The sequence below is a fragment of the Neoarius graeffei genome, chromosome 12 (genome assembly GCF_027579695.1).
Source record: "Neoarius graeffei isolate fNeoGra1 chromosome 12, fNeoGra1.pri, whole genome shotgun sequence".
In the NCBI taxonomy this organism is placed as follows: Eukaryota; Metazoa; Chordata; class Actinopteri; order Siluriformes; family Ariidae; genus Neoarius; species Neoarius graeffei.
The window spans coordinates 70,290,792-70,314,896 of NC_083580.1; the positions used below are offsets into that span (position 1 = coordinate 70,290,792).

Here is a 24,105-nt window from a genome sequence, read left to right on the forward strand (position 1 = left end):
AGCAATTAAATAATTAAATAGAACATTTGAAATGCTGACATGTTTAGGGATTTCTCTGAAGGCCTAGAAGGCGATGTATTGTATAAGAATCATGATTACCACAAACATGAATTTCATCACTTTTTTTCTCATTGGAAGTTTAAGGGTAGTTGTTGGGGCAGTTGATAGATTTCTATATAAGCACTACTTCTTCTATCCTGTGTCTCCATTGGAGAAAAGGGCCATTAGTCTTTTGATAGTTTCCATCCACCCATCCCTTTTGCATGCTTGTCTGGCAACTTCGTTCCATGAATTCCAACCGAGATGTTTTCATGTCTCTTTTGGTCTTCCTCGTTCAGTTTTGCCTTGAGGAATAGGCAAAAATCCCAGTGTCTAGATGTGCTAAGCTAATCGAGACATACCCCAAGAGATTTGCACCTGTAATTGCAGCAAAAGGTGACTCTACAAAGTATTGACATGGGGGGGGGGGGGGTCAATACCTATGCACACTCCTGATTTCTGTTTTTTCATCTTGATTATTGTTTCTGCCACAATAAAAAATAATTTGCACCTTTAAAGTGGTAGGCATGTTGTGTAAACCCCCCAAAATCCATTTTAACTCCAGCTTGTAATGTGACAAAACAGGACAAACACCAAGGGGGATGAATATTTTTTACAAGACACTGTACCTACCATATATAATATGTCCTACCAACACATTACCATACCACACCTACCTAACCATACAGCAGCTTTTGACACTGTATGCAGTGTTGCCAGATACTGCTGACGTTTTCCAGCCCAAAATATGTTCAAAACCCGCAAAAATGCACTTAAAACCGCCCAATCTGGCAACACTGACTGTATGTCAATCTTTTATTGAGCCGCTTAGAAACTCTGCTTGGCATCACTGGTTCTTCTTTAGCCTGGTTCAAATCTTATCTTACCATGAGAGAACAGTTTGTGTCAATTGGAGACTTTAGATCCCCTAACTCACCCCTCCTTCATGGTGTCCCTCAGGGCTCTGTCCTGGGACCCTTATTATTTGTAATATACATCCTTCCTCTTGGCCACATAATACAGCATTATGGGCTTAACTTTCACTGTTATGCAGATGACACCCAAATTTATATTCAAACCAAACCCTCTTACCCACTCCCTCCGTCCAATCTTGTCAACTGTCTAAATGCAGTTAACAACTGGATGGTGCAGAACTTTCTTAAATTAAATCAAGACAAAACAGAAGCCATCCTCATTTCCACCCCTTCTATCTTGAAAAAACTGGAGCACTCTCAGCTATCTATTCCTGGTTATTTCACCTCCACTACTGTTGAAGTAAGAAATCTGGGTGTTATTCTGGACTCTACTCTCTCTTTTGACTCACACATTAAAAGTATCACTAAAACAGCTTTTTTTCACCTGAAAAGTCTCTCCAAACTCCGTCCCTCCTTAACTTCATCTGCAGCTGAAACGCTTATACATGCTTTTGTCACCTCAAGACTGGACTACTGCAATGCCCTACTCGATGGCATCCCAGCCAAGTGACTAAATAGGCTGCAATATGTCCAAAACTCAGCTGCTAGGGTACTCACTCACACCAGGCCCTGGGATCATATCACTCCTATTCTATACAACCTGCACTGGCTCCCGCATTCAGTACAAAATTAGCTTACTTGTTTACAAATTCCTACATTACCTGGCCCCTCTCTATTTATCAAATCTCCTAACTCCATATCAGTTACCTTTAAATCTTCGCTCCACAGATATCCACCTATTAGCAGTCCCTTACTCTCGGCTCTGCTCTATGGGTGACAGGGCTTTCAGTGTAAATGGCCCTAAGCTGTGGAATGCCCTGCCACTAGCGTTGCGCCAATGCTCAACACTGTCCTCTTTCAGAAAACAGCTAAAAACACATCTCTTTAGCTTGGCCTTTTCTCTTTGATTTTTAATAACGTCATTATTATTGATTTCTTATTATTTTATCTCATCTCATTATCTCTAGCCGCTTTATCCTTCTACAGGGTCGCAGGCAAGCTGGAGCCTATCCCAGCTGACTACGGGCGAAAGGCGGGGTACACCCTGGACAAGTCGCCAGGTCATCACAGGGCTGACACATAGACACAGACAACCATTCACACTCACATTCACACCTACGGTCAATTTAGAGTCACCAGTTAACCTAACCTGCATGTCTTTGGACTGTGGGGGAAACCGGAGCACCCGGAGGAAACCCACGCGGACACGGGGAGAACATGCAAACTCCACACAGAAAGGCCCTCGCCGGACCCGGGGCTCGAACCCAGGACCTTCTTGCTGTGAGGCGACAGCGCTAACCACTACACCACCGTGCCGCCCCCTATTATTATTTTATTATTGTTGTTATTCTATTGTTTTGCTTTTTATTGTTTGTTTTTTACTGTTCAGTGTCCTTGGGTACCTTGAAAGGCGCTTATAAATAAAATGTAGTAGTAGTAGTAGTAGTAACCATACCTAAAACTATAAAACTGATGACAGAATTTATCGATACCACGTTAATTATCTCATGATAATTCATGTACTCTTTATACTGTGGACCAAATACAATAATTAAATCTTTCTGAAGGGGTAACTTAAGTGCAGGGGGGGGAAAGTTCAGAAAAACACTACTTAAAAGAAAAAAAAAGTAGGTACAGTGACAAAATTTTAATTAAAAGTAGGCGTAAAGGCAACATGTTCAAATCTAGTGAGTTCAAAAGTATCTACATTTAAACACACTCGGGAACTGAAGTGTAAAAAGCGAAACAGCATCTTACTGAAAAGAAAATAGGAAAAAGTAGAAACAAAGGAAAATCGCATCGCCTTCATAAAGTTCTTTCAAGGTCAAAATGATATTCTCTGGGAAATGTCCTTATAAATGGAGTAATAGTACAAGGATTTCATTTCAATAATATTTGAGTAAAATATAAATCGGTCCAGGCGGCACGGTGGTGTAGTGGTTAGCGCTGTCGCCTCACAGCAAGAAGGTCCGGGTTTGAGCCCCGTGGCCGGCGAGGGCCTTTCTGTGCGGAGTTTGCATGTTCTCCCCGTGTCCGCGTGGGTTTCCTCCGGGTGCTCTGGTTTCCCCCACAGTCCAAAGACATGCAGGTTAGGTTAACTGGTGACTCTAAATTGACTGTAGGTGTGAATGTGAGTGTGAATGGTTGTCTGTGTCTATGTGTCAGCCCTGTGATGACCTGGCGACTTGTCCAGGGTGTACCCCGCCTTTCGCCCGTAGTCAGCTGGGATAGGCTCCAGCTTGCCTGCGACCCTGTAGAACAGGATAAAGCGGCTAGAGATAATGAGATGAGATAAATCGGTCCTTAAATACAGTAACAAAAGGCAAGGCAAGGCAAGTTTATTTATATAGCGCATTTCATACACAGTGGCAGTTCAATGCGCTTTACAGAAGTAAAAGCAAAACAGTAAACAATAGAGAATAAAATTACATAAGAACTATAATAAGAATTAAACAATAGTAGAAATAAAATAATAAAATGAAGTAGAAGTTCAAAAAAAAAACCCAGCAGAATAAAATAGAATAAAAGTTAAGTAAAATTTGAAACATGCAGAGACTGTAAAAGTACAGATTATAAAACATGTAAAGAAGACAATATTAATTATTTAACAGAAAGCATCTGAAAACAGCTTGGTCTTTAACCTAGATTTGAAGCTGCCAACAGCAGGAGCATTTTTAATGTCCTCTGGCAGTTGGTTCCATAGCTGCACTGCATAGTAGCTAAAAGCTGCTTCACCATACTTTGTTTTAACAACTGGTTTTAATAGTAAATTTTTCTGCTGTGATCTGGTAGATCTGATTGGGTTAGGCCGCTGCAACATATCAGAGAGGTAATTGGGCCCTGTACCATTTAGAGATTTGTACACCAGCAGCAATGCTTTAAAGTCAATTCTGTAGCTTACTGGAAACCAGTGAAGGGACCTTAGAATTGGAGTAATGTGCTCTGTTCTTTTTGTTCGTGTGAGAACCCTGGCCGCTGCATTTTGAACCAGCTGAAGTCGTTTGATGGTCTTTTTTGGCAGGCCTGTGAAAAGGCCATTGCAGTAATCAACCCTACTAGAGATGAAGGCATGTATCAGTTTTTCCAGATCACTTTTTGACATAAGTCCTCTTAGTTTGGAAATGTTTTTTAGGTGATAAAATGCCGTTTTAGTGATTGCTTTCATGTGACTGTCAAAGTTTAGCTCGCTGTCAATGAAAACACCAAGATTTTTAACCATTTCTTTTGTTTTAATCCCTTTTGTGTCAAGAATACTGGTAATCCTGAGTCATCTTTTTTTCCAAATAGAATTACTTCTGTTTTATCTGAGTTCAGCTGAAGAATATTTTGTGACATCCAGTTGTTGATTTGGTCGATACACTGATAGAGACATTCAAGGGGGGCATAATCATTAGGTGATAGAGCAAAATAAATTTGGGTGTCATCTGCATAGCAGTGATACAAAATTGAATTGTTCTTGATAATTTGTCCAAGTGGGAGCATATAAAGGTTGAAAAGTAATGGTCCAAGAATCGACCCCTGGGGGACACCACAGGTCAAGGACATTGACGTTGAGGAACAATTTCCCATGGTAACAAAGAAGCTTCTATCTTTTAAGTATGAATTTAACCAATTGATAACTTTACCAGTCAACCCAACCCAGTGTTCAAGTCGATATAGCAGTATGTTGTGATCAACAGTATCAAAAGCTGCACTGAGGTCCAGTAATACCAGGACCGATGTTTTGCCTGCATCAGTATTAAGACGTATGTCATTTATAACTTTAATCAGCGCTGTTTCAGTGCTATGATTGGCACGAAATCCTGACTGAAAATTATCAAAACGGCTGTTTGATATCAAGAAGGCAGTTAATTGATTGAAAACAATTTTTTCAAGGATTTTCCCGATGAATGGTAAATTTGATATTGGCCTGTAGTTATTTAATACTGAAGGATCCAGATTATTTTTTTAAAGTAGGGGCTTTACAACGGCTTTTTTCAGGGACACAGGAACAACGCCAGTCTCTAGGGATGTATTTATAATCTGAAGCACATCTGTAATTATAAGATGAAGAACAGACTTAAAGTTGGTGGACAGAATGTCCAGTTCAGATGTTGAGGAACTGAGATTTTGTACAGTTTTTTCAAGAGTCTCATAATCAATTAAACAAAATTCTGACATTGTGTTGAAGTTATCTGTGTCATTGGTGATTGCAGTTTTTCAATTATTTGCAACTGAGATATATTATGAGCAATATTCTGCCGTATTTTATCAATTTTACCCTTGAAGAAGGATGCAAACTCATTGCATTTATTAACTGAGAGAAGTTCAGGTGCTAATTGTGGTGGGGGATTAGTTAGCTTCTCTACTGTTGAAAATAGCACACGGGCATTGTTCATATTCCTGTTTATGATGTTGGAGAAGAAAGACTGTCTTGCTTTACGAATTTCATAATTATAATTACAAAGCATCTCTTTATGGATTTGATAATGGATGTGAAGTTTAGATTTGCGCCATTTTCTTTCAGTCTTTCTACATTCTCTCTTTAGCAGTTTAACAGCCGGGTACTGCTTCCATGGTGCTTTCTGCTCATCATTGACTCTTTTGATTTTGAATGGAGCAATATCATCCATAATTTGGGTCATATTTAAATGAAAAATTTCCAGTAAATCATCTACAGAGTCTGACATTTTGGTTGAGTTCTGAGAGAGAGCTTGCTCAAAGAGAGCACATGTGTTGTCTTTTATGACTCTCCTACCCATAGTCGTTGAGCTGTTCTGAATGTGAGGAGACATAGAAACATCAGAGAAAACACAAAAATGATCAGATAAGGCCAGGTCAACAACAGTAGTAGAAAGAGTAAGACCCTTTGTGATGACGAGGTCAAGGGTATGACCACGAGAGTGGGTCGGCCCCTATACATGTTGTACTAGGTTGAAGGTGTCAATAAGTGCAAGTAGTTCTTTGGCATAAGTGTTTTCAGTATTATCTACATGCAAGTTAAAATCCCCAGATATAATAAGACAATCAAACTCTAAGCAAATGACTGATAACAGTTCACCAAACTCTTCAAGAAAGACTTTGGCTGAATGTCTCGGAGGCCTGTAAATAGTTAATAACATGTTAGGAGAGCATGTAACAAGTGCACATAAGTGTTCAAAGGATGTAAAATCACCAAGTGAGGATTGTTTACATTGAAAAGAGAATTTGAATATATTTGCGATCCCTCCACCTTTCCCTTGTCGGGTAACATTCAAAAAATTGAAATTTGGGGGAGCTGCTTCAATAAGGGTGGTAGCACTATTTGCTTGATCCAGCCAAGTTTCAGTTAGAAGCAAAAAATCAAGATTGTGTTTGCAGATAAGATCATTAATTAAAAATGACTTGTTTAAAAGTGAGCTAACGTTCAGAAGAGCTAGCTTTACAGAAAGTCTAGAAGTAATATCTGCTTGCGCACTCTGATATTGTTTTAAAGCAGGAAGGAGATTAGATTGGTTTACCCCCTGGGTTAAATGTGCTCTATGTTTTCTATTTCTTATCAACACAGGAATAGAGAATGGCATAGGCATATTGGGTCCCAGCTGGTTTTCAAAACTACACCCATTTGCAGGGACCCAGAGTACATCAAACAAGACTTTCTAAATGTTCCATTTGGTTTGAGGGTGAAAGGATTGGAGATGACATGTATCTTTTAGATGGTGAGCCAGCTGAAAGTCCTGGGCGAACACAGTTTTGATGAACTGGGTACACTGCTTGTCGCGATAGATTTGGGCTGGAAAAAGAGTGTGTAGCCATTTGGAGCAATTTTTGCATACTATTAGGGAAATCCAAGCGTGTGGGAGATGGAGATGGCACAGTGAAGTCAGAAGAGCGAGAAATTGGTGAGTTCTTTGTATGGCAGTCTGTCTTTGAATCTTGGCAGTCTGGCAGGTCAGATGTCTATGTGTCCTTGATGACGACTTGCAAAGATGATTGTTTTGGCTTTGCAGAGGTATTGTTTTTTGTAACTATGTCCGTCTGCGACATCTTATCAACTGTTTTCCTCAATGCTGGCTGAGAAAAGATTGCAAGTCTGTAATGGTCTACTAAGACCTTGGCTCCAATCCAGCTGAGTTCAGTGCCATTTGGCTTGAAGAATTCTCTGCGATTCCAGAAAAGGTTAAAATTGTCTATGAAGTTCATACCAAATGAAAAACAAGTTTTTCCCAAGCCAGGTGTTAAGACTGAAGAGTCGAGAAAATGCAAAACTTCCTCTCGCTGGGAGTGGGCCACTGATAAAAGATTGTATTCCAGTCTTATAGAGATCAGAAAAAAGTTTTCTGAAATCATCTTGGACAAACAGCTGTTCTCTGAAAACATCATTTGCTCCCACATGCACAACAATACGTTTGATAGTTTTATACTCGGACATGAGTTTCAAAATGCTGTCTTTGGTGTCAGAGATGGATGCATTTGGAAGGCAGCAAATAATCATCCCATGACCTTTTAAATTTCTTACAGTGGAATCACCAAGAACAAGGGTTGTGGGATCAGGTGATGTTACGAGCTGCTTTTTGCCTCTTCCCACAGCTCTTCGATCTTGGTGAGATCTCTTTTTACGATGTGTTTGTCCGCTTGAAAAATCCTCTTCCACATCCCTGAGGCATTCAAATTTGTTCTGAAGCCTTGTGGGCTGTGAATTTTCCATAGGATTGTAAATCCTATTGTAATTTGTAGAACGAGCTGGTGTTGAGGTAATTACTCTTCCGTTTTTATTTTTGGGCTTGCCACCCATCGTTTGCCAGTTTTCTGTACTCACATTTTGCCCAGCTTGATTGATGAATTCATCCACTCGATCTGCAATGCCATCGGTCTGTCGGAGTGCAATCTCTGCATTCTCAGCCACTGTTTCTGTACTCCTTTCCTGAGATATCGCTTTTAATTCGTCCGTCTTTGGCAGAGCATCAATCTTTGATTCCAGGATAGAAATCCTCTGTTCTAGTTCCATGCATTTTCTGCAGGATTTTTTGCCCCCTGGCATTTTGTTTTAAAAGCTAACATCTTATAAAGATGAAAAATAAAATGAAAAAATAGTGGAAATTAAAAGCTGATAAAGATGAAAAATAAAATGAAAAAAAATAGTGGAAATTAAATGAGAAAGTATAGAAATAAAGATCAAGAAAGCAGGAGCAAAGCAAAGAGCAAAAAGCACTTATGAATTGTCATAAAAATAAAAAAAAGTGTCAAATCATCATGACCAACATACCTTAATACTTCACTTGTCTTTTCTCTGAAACATGACCACGTTCTGTTTTTTTAATTAAATTAAAGCTGTTAGTTTGTTCCTCCTACCTTGCTGTTATCTCTCAATAGAAATTAAATGTCTAAGATATTGTGATTAGATTAAATTGGATTACATCTGATTAAATCACTCCCTGCCCCCAAAACACACTGATTACTGTGTTGTAATTTAATTCTTCAGTTTAATGATTGATTTTTCTTTGTTAAGCCTTAGGACTATTTAATTAAATCTATGTTTAAATAAGATTTCAGGAATCATCACACGTATTTTATTTGGTTTCTCAAAGGTCCTGGTTTATATCTTGGTTCTCGTGCTTTTTTCAGGGATTTGAGCAAATACTGGATTAGATTTTTCAGTCCAGTCAGCTCAATTAAGAACAATTAAAGCAAGTGGGAGTACTTTATTTACCGTTCAAAATGAGTATACACAAAATTAATGCCTGAGCCGATCAGCGAAGAAAAAAAATCCACTGATGTGATGATAACCTGGTCATTCAGGTCGTCAGCTGACTTCATTTTACTGCCACATAACGTTGCTGAGCCTCGACCCGACCAAGTGAATCAACCCCGGATCATAACGCTGCCTCCAGAGGCTCGTACAGTGGACGCTTCATGCGCATCCCTTCGGACCCTGACACGCCCATCACTCAGGAATAGGGTCAATCTGGACTCCTCAGAAAACATAACCTTTTTCTTTTGCTCCGGAGCCCAATCTTTATGCTCCCTAACAAACTGAAGCCTTTTCCTCTGTTCAGTCTCACTAACAAGTGGTTTACTTGTGTCCACACAGCGGTTTAGTACCAATCATTGGAGTTCTTATCACATTGTTAGTGTGGAAATGCTCTTATTCACTATTAAAAAACAGACACGAGTTCTACTGTAATGATTTGACTTCACCAAGCGTTCGAATGATCTCTGATCATGGTCAGATTTAAAAAAAAAAAAAAAAAGAAGATTCCCTCCCCCCCGAAGTTGATTGTTCACTACTACCCTTCCAGGTTTTAATAATGCATTGTACAGTTCTTAACCCAGACATTTCAGGAATCTCCCTTGTTTTGTTTGCTTGATGTAGGCCAATAATTTGACCTTCTGAAACACAGCAACAGTTTTTCCATGAGCACAGGATACATCTTCTGGCATGGTTGTTTAAGAAATGATCAGTTAGGGTTAAAATAACTGCTGCCAGCCGAAAACATTCATCACTGCAGTAATTATCCAGTCAAAGGCTCTTAAAGTGCCATTCCACCATTGGATGTATTCTTTGGCATAAAATACAATATATTTTGACAACATATATAAATGGTATCACTAGATAGAGAAATCTTTTAGCTTCAAAATGATAAACATAATTTGATAATGACAAGTATATTAATTTTGCGACCAAAGTCACCTACCCTTTTAATTTCCGCGCGTGATGTCATCGGCAGGTTCCCCTTCTTGTGTACCACGTGACATGGCACATATCAGTGGCGGATAGAACGCGATAAAAATAATACCAATAAATCTAGCTAATACCAATAAATCTAGCTAACTGAAAGGTTAACTCAGTTTTTCGCAATTTTTTTGCCCCCCCATATACGAGGAGAAATGACTCTCTCACTTTGGGGGTTTCCTGGTCTAAAACTAGACCGACACGTGGTACACAAGAAGGGGAACCTGCCGATGACATCACGTTTCACTACCGCGCGGAAATTAAACGGGTAGGTGACTTTGGTCGCAAAATTAATATACTTGTCGTCAAAAAAATTATGTTTGATATATCATTTTGAAGCTAAAAGATTTCTCTGTCTAGTCATGTTGTCATAAAATATATTGTATTTTATGCCAAAGAATACATCCAATGGTGGAATGGCACTTTAAGAATCTGCTTATTGAAATCCAAACGATGACCTTTTCTTGGCCAGGCAGTGTATGATAGGTAGACTTTGGCCAGAAGGCCTTCTTTTACCTGACAGACGCAGCAGACCATATTAACATGGTTAGCTGAAATATAAGAGACTCTCCCCTCTTCTGGTGCAGAAGTAATCAAGGAGACTCTCAGACAGATGAACTGTAACATCACTGAATTGTCACACACCATACGATCTACTTCAGTGGTTCATAGTATAATTTTATTTCCAAAGAGAAAGGCAGAACAGTGGAGAAAAAAAAAAGCCTTTCATCCATTTCCACTTTCACAGTAAATGCTTACCAGTGTTTAAGTTTTAACACTCACTTTTCAGAACTAAAATATTTGCTAAAAAGAGTTTTAAAGCCATGTTTAAACATATCTGAGAATAGGATACATAAGGTCTTAATTCAGGTCTGCCTTCTATTAGGTAGCATTTAATAGATACACCAAAAAAACAAACAAAAACCCCCACGTCTTCATTAAGGCATTTCTGATTGAATGAAAAGAGCACTGGGACATGAATAACAGCCGTTCAGCTGAACCACATTTATTTTGAACATCGGATTAAAACAAGTTTCATGTGAATAGTTTGATATAAATGTAGCAATTTTCAGTTAAAACACGTGTAGACATGAAAATTAAACTTCAACTTCGCGTCAGCATGAGGTCATAAAACGGTTTTGTCCGTTCCATAAAGAAAACCATCAGGGAGGAGCAGCTTTAACTCGCGCGATATGATCAACACCAGGAGGACCGAATCAAAACAGTTACATGCATGGTGTGAACAGTATGATGTAGATTAAGGAGCGTAAAACAAAAAACAGTTGCCAAAATACTCTAATTCCCAAACATAAAAACACACAAGGTGGTATAATCCTGATGTCGGTGTCTGAACATCCTACTCACACTGTAGTGCTAAAGCTGTGCTGATGACTACTGATGTCTCTTCTGGAAAGGGTTTAAAAAAAAAAAAAGAAACCTAATTACAGGAAGGAGTCACACCATTCTCGAAGGCAGCCATAACAGTCACCTTGCTGTTTCACATTCGCCCCACAGGTATCCTTTAACCACTCCCGAAACAGCTCTTCATCCTTCTTCAGCACCAGGAACTGGCCGAGAACAACGTACGCCTTTGAGGAGAACAAAGTGAAAGCAATAAAGAGTCATTAGCTCATCTCTAATCAGTTACAGCTGGTGTAAATACACCAGGGGTCAAAATAGTCGCTGGCCAGCAGTTTTTGAAAGAGCCAGCCGAAGATTTTAAGTTGCCACCCTGTCTGGCCAGTTTTTTTTTTATTTTTAAAAATTATATACAGTATACACACACACACGAAGCTCATTGATATTCATTTTTCGTGTGTGTATAGGTATAGATGACATTTCCTTGTGTACATAAACTCCATTTATGCATGAGACCATCAGGGAGCCAATCAAGTTGCACGTATTTACCACCATGCTTAGTGCATTTCATTTCGTGTCTTCTCGCCTGTGATTGGTTGGTTGGCATATTACAAGTGGCAACTCTCGTGTTTCACTCTGAAGCTATCAGCAACCATTTATTTATTTAAAAAAAAAAAAAAAAAAGATATCCCTTGCCAACTACCAAGCGAGAAGGTAGACATAGTGCAAGAGGAAGTTTCTGGACAGAAGACAGGCAGAGTATATTATCTATGATCTCATATGTTATCACAATCGCATACAGTCTACATATGGTTAAAACATGCTGTTATAAATTATAGTCTACTCGGCTATGCCATTTTAAAAAAACCGTACACAATTTAAACACTGTAAATCTACTAATTCTAGTGTCCTTGCATCTGAGCACTTTTGGAAAACTTGCCTAATACTAGAAAATCACAGAATGAGAGCGAATTGTGAAATTCTCTTATTTACGCTATCGTTCAAAAGTTTGGGGTCACCCAGACAATTTTGTGTTTTCCATGAAAAGTCACACTTTTATTTACCACCATAAGTTGTAAAATGAATAGAAAATATAGTCAAGACATTTTTCTGGCCATTTTGAGCATTTAATCAACCCCACAAATGTGATGCTCCAGAAACTCAATCTGCTCAAAGGAAGGTCAGTTTTATAGCTTCTCTAAAGAGCCAAACTGTTTTCAGCTGTGCTAACATGATTGTACAAGGGTTTTCTAATCATCCATTAGCCTTCTGAGGCAATGAGCAAACACATTGTACCATTACAACACTGGAGTGAGAGTTGCTGGAAATGGGCCTCTATACACCTATGGAGATATTGCACCAAAAACCAGACATTTGCAGCTAGAATAGTCATTTACCACATTAGCGATGTATAGAGTGGATTTCTGATTAGTTTAAAGTGATCTTCATTGAAAAGAACAGTGCTTTTCTTTCAAAAATAAGGACATTTCAAAGGGACCCCAAACTTTTGAACGGTAGTGTATTACACTAAAATTATCACCACAACTTAATGTTTCCACATTTAGAGTTAATTTCAGTTTGCCAAATGCTAAAATAAAAGTGATCACTAACATTGCTAGATTTACAGTCCTCACTCTGACCCCTCTTTGATCCGTCCGTGATCTGACACTAGACCGATTGGAGGCTACCTGGAGTTGGGAAGGGCCAATAGATTTCTAACTTGACTATCCCTTCTGGCCAGTGACAAAAAGTGACTTATTTCTACCCCTGAATACACACATCAGCTTTAGGTTTGGTTTGCCCTTGTAACAGGACATTAGGTCTCTTTCTGGTGTACCATTACATTTGCATTGTACCATGAAGATGTTGAATTCTCTAATCTGATTGGACAGAAGGTGTTGGTTAATTTTCTACAACAGCAGCTCTGACAGAAGTTCCAGCTACGACATAAATGACCGGTTTATATTTATGCACTTGTTCATATACATGTTATCGTTTCTATAGTAACCGTTCATTTACAGGGACTTCAAAGGCAGACGCTCTCCATCATCCAAGATGTGTTGCTATTTCTCTCTCACACAAAACCATATAATATCTGATATGGTGAAACTTTGTGAGATGTTTATGTAACATTTATGGACACAGTCTCCAGTGTCAGCTGTTCCCATTAGAGGTCACTACAGCGGATGTCGTCCCTCCGTCTCCTCCTGTCACACCAACTGTCCTCGTGTCCTCCTTCACCACATCCATAAACCTCATCTTTGCTCTTCCTCTTTTCCTATTACCTGGCAGCTCCAGCATTCTTTTCCCAGTATACCCTGGATCTCTCCTCTGTATGTGTCCAAACCATCTCAATCTCGCCTCTCTCACTTTGTCTCCAAGCTGTCCTACAGGTGCCGTCACTCTATTCTTGTTTCTAATACTGTCCAACTTCGTCACTCCCAGGGCTTTGAACCGGTTCAAGGAACGAAAACCGGGAACTTTTTCTCTTTCACATGGAACAGAAACGAAACCAGAAACTTTATTTTTTAAGTTCCGGAACAGAAACGCTTATTAAAAATAATGGTAACCGGTTAATACCGGTTTTTATATCGTTCCTCAAAGTTTCCGTAGCCTACAAATAAAAGTCATTCTTCTCCTGCGCAAGTTTCTATGACCCGCTGGGGTTCACTTCCTGTGTGACGTTCGCTGACTGAATGGAGAGAGCGGGAGGGTGGACTACTATCACGTCTCCACATCTTAAATAAGAGGTAAATATTGCAGTCTATCGTTATTCAAAAACGTCAATTTCAAACACGATAATCAATATATTTGTCCACGTTAATGAGAGGCTCGCGAACATTAAATGACGTTAACCTCTGTTAGCCTATCAATGCATAGGGCCTGACTAGCCTTTGGTAACACACTAAACGAATTATCTTTCATTTTTGGCACTTTTTCTGTTTGTGTAGATGGGAAGACATACTGAGAATCCAAATCGCCAACATTTGAAATAATTGTTTTTGAATTATTTCTTGTCTTATTTAATGAAGGTTGTAATAGAATTAGCCTACATTTGGCTTAAGCTGGATGAGACAGAGACATAATTTTATAGCCATTTGCTAAACAGCTGACAGGGAACGTAATTAACCGTTCCGGGAACGAATTTTTTTTTTGTTCTAACCGGTTTGGGAACGTCTATTTAATCAGGCATGAAAACAGGTCAGGGATGAAAAAGGCGAGAAGGGTGCGCGAGTGGTGACGTGGCCTCTGGTGTTGTTTTATTTTGTTTAGGGGGTCCTCCCCCAGAATAAATATTATAGCCTCCTTACTAAGTATACTGTATTGACATTTGCACAAGGACATACAGTACAAATTCAAATACATGTAGTTATAGTGAAATTATGCCCTGGAAAAAAATGTGAATAATAGAACGAAGAAAGTGGAGAACACACAAGGAATAGTGATCATTTTTTCCTTTTATTTGCCTGGACCACCAGTGTCTCCATGGCCCGCTTTCGCCGAGTTGCCACATGTTTCAGCCTTGCCTGCTTCTCTCCTTCAGCAGTCGGTTTCTTGGCCTGCTGAGCACTGCAAGTTGCTTGAGAGCCATACTTGCTCTGCTGCTTTTCCTCCTTGTTCACCCTCTGCTGGTGTTTGTATGTGGCTGCTGCAGAGTTAAATGTTCTTGCACAATGTTCTGTCCACTTCCCCAAACTTCACGTCCTCCCTTCTAAAGAGCTGCATAGCTGTCTTCCCCCTGGACATCGGCGTGTACTTGACCATCTGTATTGCATTAAATGTTTCCACATTCATGTTGCCACTCCTTTGATCAATTACATCATTCATCAGACTAAATGAGGACTCGACTCGAGGTCCATGAAAGATGGAGAGGCAACACTTAACCAGTGCACCCAGGGAAGGGCACTTGTCTGGTTTGTCAAAGACATGACCCCACCACTCCATGATGCTCTTTCCCTCCTTGAAGCTGGGGATGGTCAGGTCAACACTGAACCGCACAAGTTCCCTCTGGATATCCTGGTCTGCTGGCAAGAGGTGCCCCAGCATACCACTCAGCCTGCCAAGATATGGAAGTACCTGCAGCTTTCAGTTCTTTTTAAATCAAGGCTGAATACTTTCTTCTTTGCTGCCGTCTTTTATTAAATCAAATTTGAGACTTTTAATTTGATTTCTTTCAGCACGGACAGCACTACAAAATGGCGTCTCCACTATACAGTGCCCTATATAGTGAGTAGCGAGCAATTTCGGATACAGGGATTGTCAAAAGACGCGCGCGCCCTCTTTCGAATGCTGACGTAATCAAGCCGGAAGTTTTGTTTGTTTTGATAGTGTAGCACTTACTACAAATATTAAAGCGAGTTGTTGGACCAGAACTAGGTTCGTAGGAAGAGCAGTTAATTTGTTAAAAGAATAATTGACAAGAGAAACACCACAGACCAAAAGTCTAGTTTAAATTGTGCCGGCTTTATCAAAAAGAAATAGAAGCAGTAGAAAAGTATTAATTACAAAGTGGTACCTTTAAAGACATGTACGTAGACATAACATACAACACAGAAAAACATTTGCATAAATGCAAAGTGAATTCAAAGATGAATCTGAGTTTTACTCAGTTACTCTTTAAAGTAAAGAAACCATTATGAATTCTTAATCTTCAATTAACTTAAACTTAGTTAGTTCCAGTAGTTTAGTTAGTATCTCAGTTGAGCTCTTATTTTAATCTAGTTTTAGTTATCCAGTTAGCAGGCTTTCGTCTAAACGGGGGAACAGGGGCGCTGCGCCCTCTTACTCTCGGCGTGCGCCCCCTTACCGACTCCGTGAAAACATCCCAGCAACACTACGTGACAATGTGTCTGATCATCAAATACGTTATAACTGCTCTAAAAATATTCCAATCATAGTAGATACACCGCCAGACGGTGCAAAAACAATCCGAATTGGCGTTTTCCAGACTGAGGCGCCATGTTGTTTAGTTGTTTACTTGTCGCGGCTGCTCTCGCGAGATTTGACATGGGTTATATACAAGGTCAGCTGACTTGTAGAGCGAGATTTCTCGAGACTGAATGACCTTTCACCCACCGGCGCGGGAGCTTTTGACAGTAGTAGTTCGCGAGTTGTTTTTGTTGACACTTGGGCATTTAAAGATGTCATCCCGTGGCACGAAGCGGAAGAAAGCCAAAGACTGTCTGGGGCAGAAGATGATTAGGCCAAATAAAAAAAATGGTGTGTTTCCGGTAACCCGACCGATCGAGAATTTCCGTGTCGAAATTGCCGACCGTAAAGTTATTACAAATTTCCCTCGATATTTTAGTGTAAGCGGCGTTAGTTTGTCATAATTTTTTGTTTCAACGCATTCAAGTTGTGAAAGAAACGATAAAAAGTAAAATGTTTCGCCACTTCTATCAGCCCTCCTGCATAAACTGAGCCGAGCCGCCATTTTGAATCCTCATTCAAGGCTGTAATGCAAATTGCTTCCTTTTCAGTATACAAGTGCACTTCCATGGCAGGGAAAAACACTACATTTTGCCGCCTATGTAGTCCCCTATTTATACAAATAGGAGTCATTCAGGATTCAGCCATGTTTTTGCTCGACCCAAGTTCTACAGTAGGCTAGGCTAGGCCGTCTGCTTTTAATGGAAGTAGCCTAGGACGCTATTTTCACGTTATTTCTTGATAAGGTGTTTTCACGTTATTACATGAAAATATCATGAAATATCGCTTCCGTAGATCATAACTCGAACTCTCGCGATATTTTTTTTTTATTCGTTTAAAGATTTAAAACACTTATTTTATTATGATGTGTGGTATAAAGGATTCTGTGCCAAAATACTATTTTGAAAAAAATATGGTGGGTGAAGTGGCGGTTTCCCCAAAAATAAATGTAACCACAAAAGGATAAAAAGTAAAATCAGTCAAAAAGTTGCATAACAAAATTAAAAACACAAGATGTGCTGTTATAGAAAAGTAATCAACATCAGTATGGTAACTTCTGCTTCGTGTAAGGAAGCACTGCACCACGTTGTTGATTATTTTCCTAAGATGGCATAAGATCTCCTTTCTGATTTTGCCTATACATACTAACCACACACACAAACTGTCCACATATTTAAAGTTATTTTTTGATACCAAGTTATAAAGAAAGGTCCTGTGGTGAGAATATGCAAATACAGTCTAATTACAGATCAGTGTGACTGTAATTCCATAAAATGTCCAGAAAGACTCACGTGCCTCCTGATGCTGATTCTTAAATATTTACAAATGTACTTCTGTTATACACATGCAGTGGTGCTTGAAAGTTTATGAACCTTTTAGAATTTTTATACTTGGTCATTTATTTATCGAGGAAAATGATCCAATATTACATATCTGTGAGTGGCAAAAGTATATGAACCTTCACTTTCAGTTTCTGGTGTGACCCCCTTGTGCAGCAATAACTGCAAATAAACATTTCCAGTAACTGTTGATCAGTCCTGCACACCGGCTTGGAGGAATTTTAGCCCATTCCTCCGTACAGAACGGCTTCAACTCTGGGATGATGGTGGGTTTCCTCACATGAACTGCTCGCTTCAGGTCCTTCCACAACATTTTGATTGGATTAAGGTCAGGACTTTGACTTGGCCATTCCAAAACATTAACTTTATTCTTCTTTAACCATTCTTTGGTAGAACGACTTGTGTGCTTAGGGTCGTTGTCTTGCTGCATGACCCACCTTCTCTTGAGATTCAGTTCATGGACAGATGTCCTGACATTTTCCTTTAGAATTCGCTGGTATAATTCAGAATTCATTGTTCCATCAATGACGGCAAGCCGTCCTGGCCCAGATGCAGCAAAACAGGCCCAAACCATGATACTACCACCACCATGTTTCACAGATGGGATAAGGTTCTTATGCTGGAATGCAGTGTTTTCCTTTCTCCAAACATAACGCTTCTCATTTAAAGCAAAAAGTTCTATTTTGGTCTCATCCATACACAACATTTTTCCAATAGCCTTCTGGCTTGTCCACGTGATCTTTAGCAAAGTGCAGATGAGCAGCAATGTTCTTTTTGGAGAGCAGTAGCTTTCTCCTTGCAACCCTGCCATGCACACCATTGTTGTTCAGTGTTCTCCTGATGGTGGACTCATGAACATTAGCCAATGTGAGAGAGGCCTTCAGTTGCTTAGAAGTTACCCTGGGGTCCTTTGTGACCTTGCCGACTATTACACGCCTTGCTCTTGGAGTGATCTTTGTTGGTCGACCACTCCTGGAAAGGGTAACAATGGTCCTGAATTTCCTCCGTTTGTACACAATCTGTCTGACTGTGCATTGGTGGAGTCCAAACTCTTTAGAGATGGTTTTGTAACCTTTTCCAGCCTCATGAGCATCAACAACATTTTTTCTGAGGTCCTCAGAAATCTTTGTTCGTGCCATGATGCACTTCCACAAGCATGTGTTGTGAAGATCAGACTTTGATAGATCCCTGTTCTTTAAATAAAACAGTGTGCCCACTCACACCTGATTGTCGTCCCATTGATTGAAAACACCTGACTCTAATTTCACCTTCAAATTAACTGCTAATCCTAGAGGTTCACATACTTTTGCCACTCACAGATATGTAATATTGGATCATTTTCCTCAATAAATAAATGACCAAGTATAATATTTTTGTCTCATTTGTTTAACCGGGTTCTCTTTATCTACTTTTAGGACTTGTGTGAAAATCTGATGTTTTAGGGCATATTTATGCAAAAATAGAAAATTCTAAAGGGTTCACAAACTTTCAAGCACCACTGTAGTTTCATAGTCTATGCATAACAGTTATTACAGACACTTAATATAAAACGAGACCCAACACATTTTCTAACCAATTAAACAGCAAGATCACTCACTTTATCAAAGCCTTTTTCCGACAGTCTTTCTCCGAGCCTTTCTCCAATTCCAGCCAGTGCCATCACTGGCTTCTCACCCATGGGCTCGGCCACAAACTCCTTGTGTTTCTGTGATGTTGATGACATTGCTGGCGTAGGTGTGGTGTCTTTCCCTTCCTCAAGGTATCGCACTGAAAAGACAGAAGGAGAAAAATAGAACAAAACTGAACTGCACAGCTCATCTATTCCTTCTTCACAGTTAGTGACATTAACAAAAGTGATAAATAAATCAGGTTGCCTTCACACACCTGGTTTATATGGTCTCCCAAGTCAACTGACTCACAAAGCCAGAACAGAAGTACATTGTAAGCTGTAATCTTGACTAGAATGCAAATGTGACCAAATTTGCCCTTTGAGTCAAATCAGTCCTGTAAGGTGTCTGTAGACGTTCCTCAGGCTTGATTTAAAAAGGTACACACCATGTAGGCTCTAGTGGCATCTAGTGGTGAGAGTGTAGACTGTCCCCGACCAAACCCCTCCCTTTCCAAGTGTGTACAGGTAGTCGTCGACTATCACTACGTTCACACTGCAGGCTGAAGTGACTCAAATCCGATTTTTTCGCCCATATGTGACCTGTATCCGATCTTTTATTGACGATATGAACGACACGGATCCGATTTTTTCAAAGCCGACCCAGGCCGTTTGGATATGTGGTCCTAATTCCGATTCCTATCCGATCTTTTCATATGCGACTTCAGTCTGAACCGCCAGGTCGCATTCATCCGACTTACACGTCATCAACAAGCCACAAACGTCACTATTCTGCGCTGAAGTAGGTGGCGGGTCTCTCAAAAAAAAGTTACAACAAAACCCTTGCCCTCGTCCTTCTCAACCTCCTCCTTAACATCAGGCTATTGTGCATGTTCTGGCTCCGTTGCAACAACAACTGCATCGTCGCCAGGTACTCCATGCTGGCTACTGTCATACACAGGAAACTTTAGGTTAGTTCCGTAAACACCGGCCATGCTCACTGCATGTGACGTCGTCGTATCCTGCAACGCGCATGCGGAACACTTTTCGGTCGCTTTTCGTTCATACTGAGGATCACATACAAGTCGCGTATATTTGTTAAATGTGAACGACCTCACAAAAAAAATCGGATTTCACAAAAAAATCGGAACTGAGCATTAAGCCTTGCAGTGTGAACGTAGTGTTACTGCGTTTGGTTACGACTGACCGGTCGTAAACCGATCTGGTCGTAAGTTGGCCTGTGTTAAATGAACGCAAGTATATTGTGATGTGTAATGATATTGTAATCATCTTAAAGTCTTATTTTATCAACATTTTCTTATTTCATTACCTTGGCTCATTATTTGGTTTAAGTCAAACACTGCGTACAGTACAATTCGTTTAATATGTGCAAAACAAAAAATACTAAATACAAGTGTGAAAAATAGAAAACGTTTTAGTTTGAAACATACCAAAATACAAATGTAAAACATAGCAAAATACAAAATGTAGTGATCGCTGCACTGGTGCTTGGTTGTAGGTCGTCTATGTCATCATCAGCTGTTGCAGCGCTCGGGCTGGCGGGAGCATTTGCTCGTTTCATAAACCAGGAGCTGGGGCGGAAACTGTATGACGGAGTGCGCGAGAGAGAGACTGCGCATGTGCCTGGAGCTGGGGCGGAAACTGTTGTACGCGGCAAGAGGCGCTGCCGGGAGCTGGGGCGGAAACTTAACCAGACGGTCGTAAAGTCGATCGGTCGTAAGTCGCATAGGTCGTAAGTCAACGACTACCTGTATTTGAATGTAATGTCTCCGTTAGGTGCCCATAGAGTACTTCTAAAATGAAGTCAGCATCTACAACTGCATTGAATAGCCTGTCAATTTGTGACACTACTTCAGATATACATTCAGAAATTGTATTGTTATTTAGTCTGTAATACTATTAGGGCATAATGTCCACCTAAGAGCGAATATTATTGCTATGTCTTCCACATTGTGGTAGTTCTCAGTTGGAAGTGTCAAATACCAGATCCATCACCCGGTAATAATACGCAGGTTCGAGGGAGAGAAAGGACAGGCAGAGGCGGTGGAACACTCAGGGCAAGGTGAGGAAACTATCCAGCAGAAAAACCGCAACTTTGGCGTCACTTTGAAAACATTCGCCCTGCATCATCAGCCTTTTCCAGATGGAAATCGCTGTTTATCTTGTTTTAAGCCACCGCCTCTCCAGATCTCGTTTTGCTTCATTCTTTCGCTTTGACAATGATTCATACGCCCTTGCTTCTTCTCGTACTAAACAAGTACGATCCTGCATATTTCAAAATTTGGGTTCTCAAACTTGTTAGCCAGCATCAATAAACACTAATCCCTCTTCTTTCTTCCTTTTCATCTTCCTTCCAGTTTCACACTACCACTTGTAAAAAAATGCAAAACATGCCCTCTAGACTAGAGATTGGTCTGCTCTGGGCTACTATAGAAATATGGTGGCTCTGTGGAAGAGAACCCACTCCCTATGTCGACAAGAAGGGCTCATTCTAAAAATTACAAAAACACAACGATTCATAATTACAGGTAACTATACACTATGTTGACATAGGGAGTGGGTTCTCTTCCACGGAGTCACCATGTTTCTATAGTAGCCCACAACAGACCAATCTCTAGTCTAGAGAGCATGTTTTACATTTTTTATAAGTGGCACCGTGAAACTAGAAGGAAGATGAAAAGGAAGAAAGAAGAGGGAGAGAATGTGAGAAGGAGAATGTTGAAGATGAAGCTGCCAGGCAAATGAAAATGAGGAAGGCCAAAGAGGAGATACATGGATGTTGTGAGAAAGGACATGAAAGTGGAAGGATGCTGAAGACAGGGAGCAATGGAGACGAAAGATCCACTGTGGCGACCCCTAATCGGGAGCAGCCAAAAGATGATACACTATGCACATACTTACGAATACAGGCAGTCGTCAACTTACGACCAATCGACTTTACGACTGCCTGGTTATAACTAGCAAGTGTCTCCCAGCTGAGCGTACAACAGTTTCCGCCCCAGCTCCAGGCACATGCGCAGTCTCTCTCTTGTGCACTCCGTCATACAGTTTCCATCCCAGCTCCTGGTTTATGAAACGAGCAAATGCTCCCGCCAGCCCGAGCGCTGCAACAGCTCGGGCTGTTGCAGACCCACAGCCAAGCACTAGTGATGCCAGCAGTCACTAAATTTTGTATTTTGCTATGTTTTACATTTGTATTTTGGTATGTTTCAAACTAAAATGTTTTCTATTTTCCACACCTGCATTTTGTATTTTGTTTTGCACATATTAAACGAATTGTACGGTACGCAGTGTTTGACTTAAACCAAATAATGAGCCAAGGTAATGAAATAAGAAAAATGTTGATAAAATAAGACTTTAAGATGATTACAATAATCATTACACATCACAATATACTTACGTTCATTTAACATAGGCCGACTTACGACGAGATCGGTTTACGACCGGTCAGTCGTAACCAAACGCAGTCATAAGTCGACGACTACCTGTACTAGATTCTGCTAACAGAGCGCCCTGAATCCTACATAGCGCCCCTTTAATCAACACAGGATTAGATGTGCATTGCGCTTTAAGAATTATAGTTCTATATTCAACAGAAAACAAAACAAACCCTATCACATACAGCGCCTTTAAAACATCTAAACACACCCCATTAAATGAGGACTTTATGTCATACTTGACACTTCATGAACATAATGGCCTTCGTAAAATTAAACAGGACTGACCTAACCTGCTTTAATTGATTCATTTAGAGATGAATCAATAAACTTCATTAATAATCAAGATAATAATGACATCAATGACTGAGGGGTAATTTTTCAGATTTCAAGTGACTTTGTTCCATTGAGTAATTGCATGACTTACACCTACAAAGAAAGAAAAGAAAAACAAACAAGAATTATTCATATGTGAATCGGCTCTCAAAGTTCAGCCAAAAGAGCCGATTCAAAGAGTCGACTCAAAGAGCCGAACGCTATATTACTGTGTAATTTAAAAAATGGCTGTAATTTCTAAACGGGTAATGAAGTATTTTTGTTCAATCCCTTGAATTAAAGCTGAAAATATAGTGTCACTGCTCAAATACTAAAAAAAGATATTAGCACTTACGATTTTTTATGACGTAATCTCAATCTGATAACGAAACAAACTATATTTGCTTTAAATAAGCGATATAGCAATAGATACTTGATTTCATTTGTCGTGAAAAAGCAAATTAATGTTTACATCATAACCGGAAACACTTCTGTCTTACATTTGATGCATTTTGTACTTGTTGTGTCAGAAGGGATGAATGAAAGTGAAAGCTAATAACCAAAATTGACCTAGCAAACGTCTTAAAATGCTAAAAGCTGAAATATACAAAAATATTTAATGTTTAACATGCAGAATACACGTCATTAAAATGAAGTGACGTGAATAAATTAATATTTTATACAGCAGTCAGTTTCGATGAGATTACTTCAAAGCTCGCGCACTAACAGTAGTTTATTAACCCTAGCTTAGCTTCATTAGCATAAAAACTAATTATTAACTCCGCTTCAACCATATAAAACACATTTCAAAAAAATATATACAGTATTTTCTTCATTCTTTGTGTAAAATAAAGGGGGGGGAAATACTAATTACCTCAGCACTCTCAGAAATCCAGTGTCACTGCTGCTAGCTAGCGTTTAAGACTCAACTTCCTGCTCCCGCCTTTAATAAACATACTTCCGCTTCCTTTCCTGACTTTTCTGATTAGATGCTCTGCCCTCTGGTGGCCGGAGGTAGAATTGCAGTGTTTGTTTTTCATTTTCGTTCAAGTACACAGTAAGGACATGTCCTCTTCATCTCATTATCTCTAGCCGCTTTATCCTGTTCTACAGGGTCGCAGGCAAGCTGGAGCCTATCCCAGCTGACTACGGGCGAAAGGCAGGGTACACCCTGGACAAGTCGCCAGGTCATCGCAGGGCTGACACATAGACACAATCACACTCACATTCACACCTACGGTTAATTTAGAGTTGCCAGTTAACCTAACCTACATGTCTTTGGACTGTGGGGGAAACCGGAGCACCCGGAGGAAACCCACATGGACACGGGGAGAACATGCAAACTCTGCACAGAAAGGCCCTCGCCGGCCACGGGGCTCGAACCCGGACCTTC

General features: G+C 40.0%; 1 protein-coding gene across 1 annotated transcript; it reads right to left on the reverse strand.

Moving 5' to 3' along the window:
• Nucleotides 1-10,686: 10,686 nt before the first annotated feature.
• Nucleotides 10,687-23,675, reverse strand: banf1 (BAF nuclear assembly factor 1). The gene is made up of 3 exons (XM_060936337.1): nt 23,587-23,675; nt 18,931-19,100; nt 10,687-11,294 (listed from the first exon to the last, which is right to left on the reverse strand). Exons 2-3 carry the CDS (start codon nt 19,054-19,056, stop codon nt 11,148-11,150), a joined length of 273 nt encoding a protein of 90 aa, XP_060792320.1. The 5' UTR covers nt 19,057-19,100; nt 23,587-23,675; the 3' UTR covers nt 10,687-11,147.
• Between the last annotated feature and the right edge of the window lie 430 nt (nt 23,676-24,105).

Bases quoted from the DNA above. Each gene is read 5' to 3' on its own strand.
- banf1 (XM_060936337.1), bottom strand. From the start codon at position 19,056: ATGTCATCAACATCACAGAAACACAAGGAGTTTGTGGCCGAGCCCATG. The intron at 11,295-18,930 runs GTGAGTGATCTT...TTCTCCTCAAAG, and splicing joins CGGAAAAAGGCTTTGATAAA to GCGTACGTTGTTCTCGGCCA.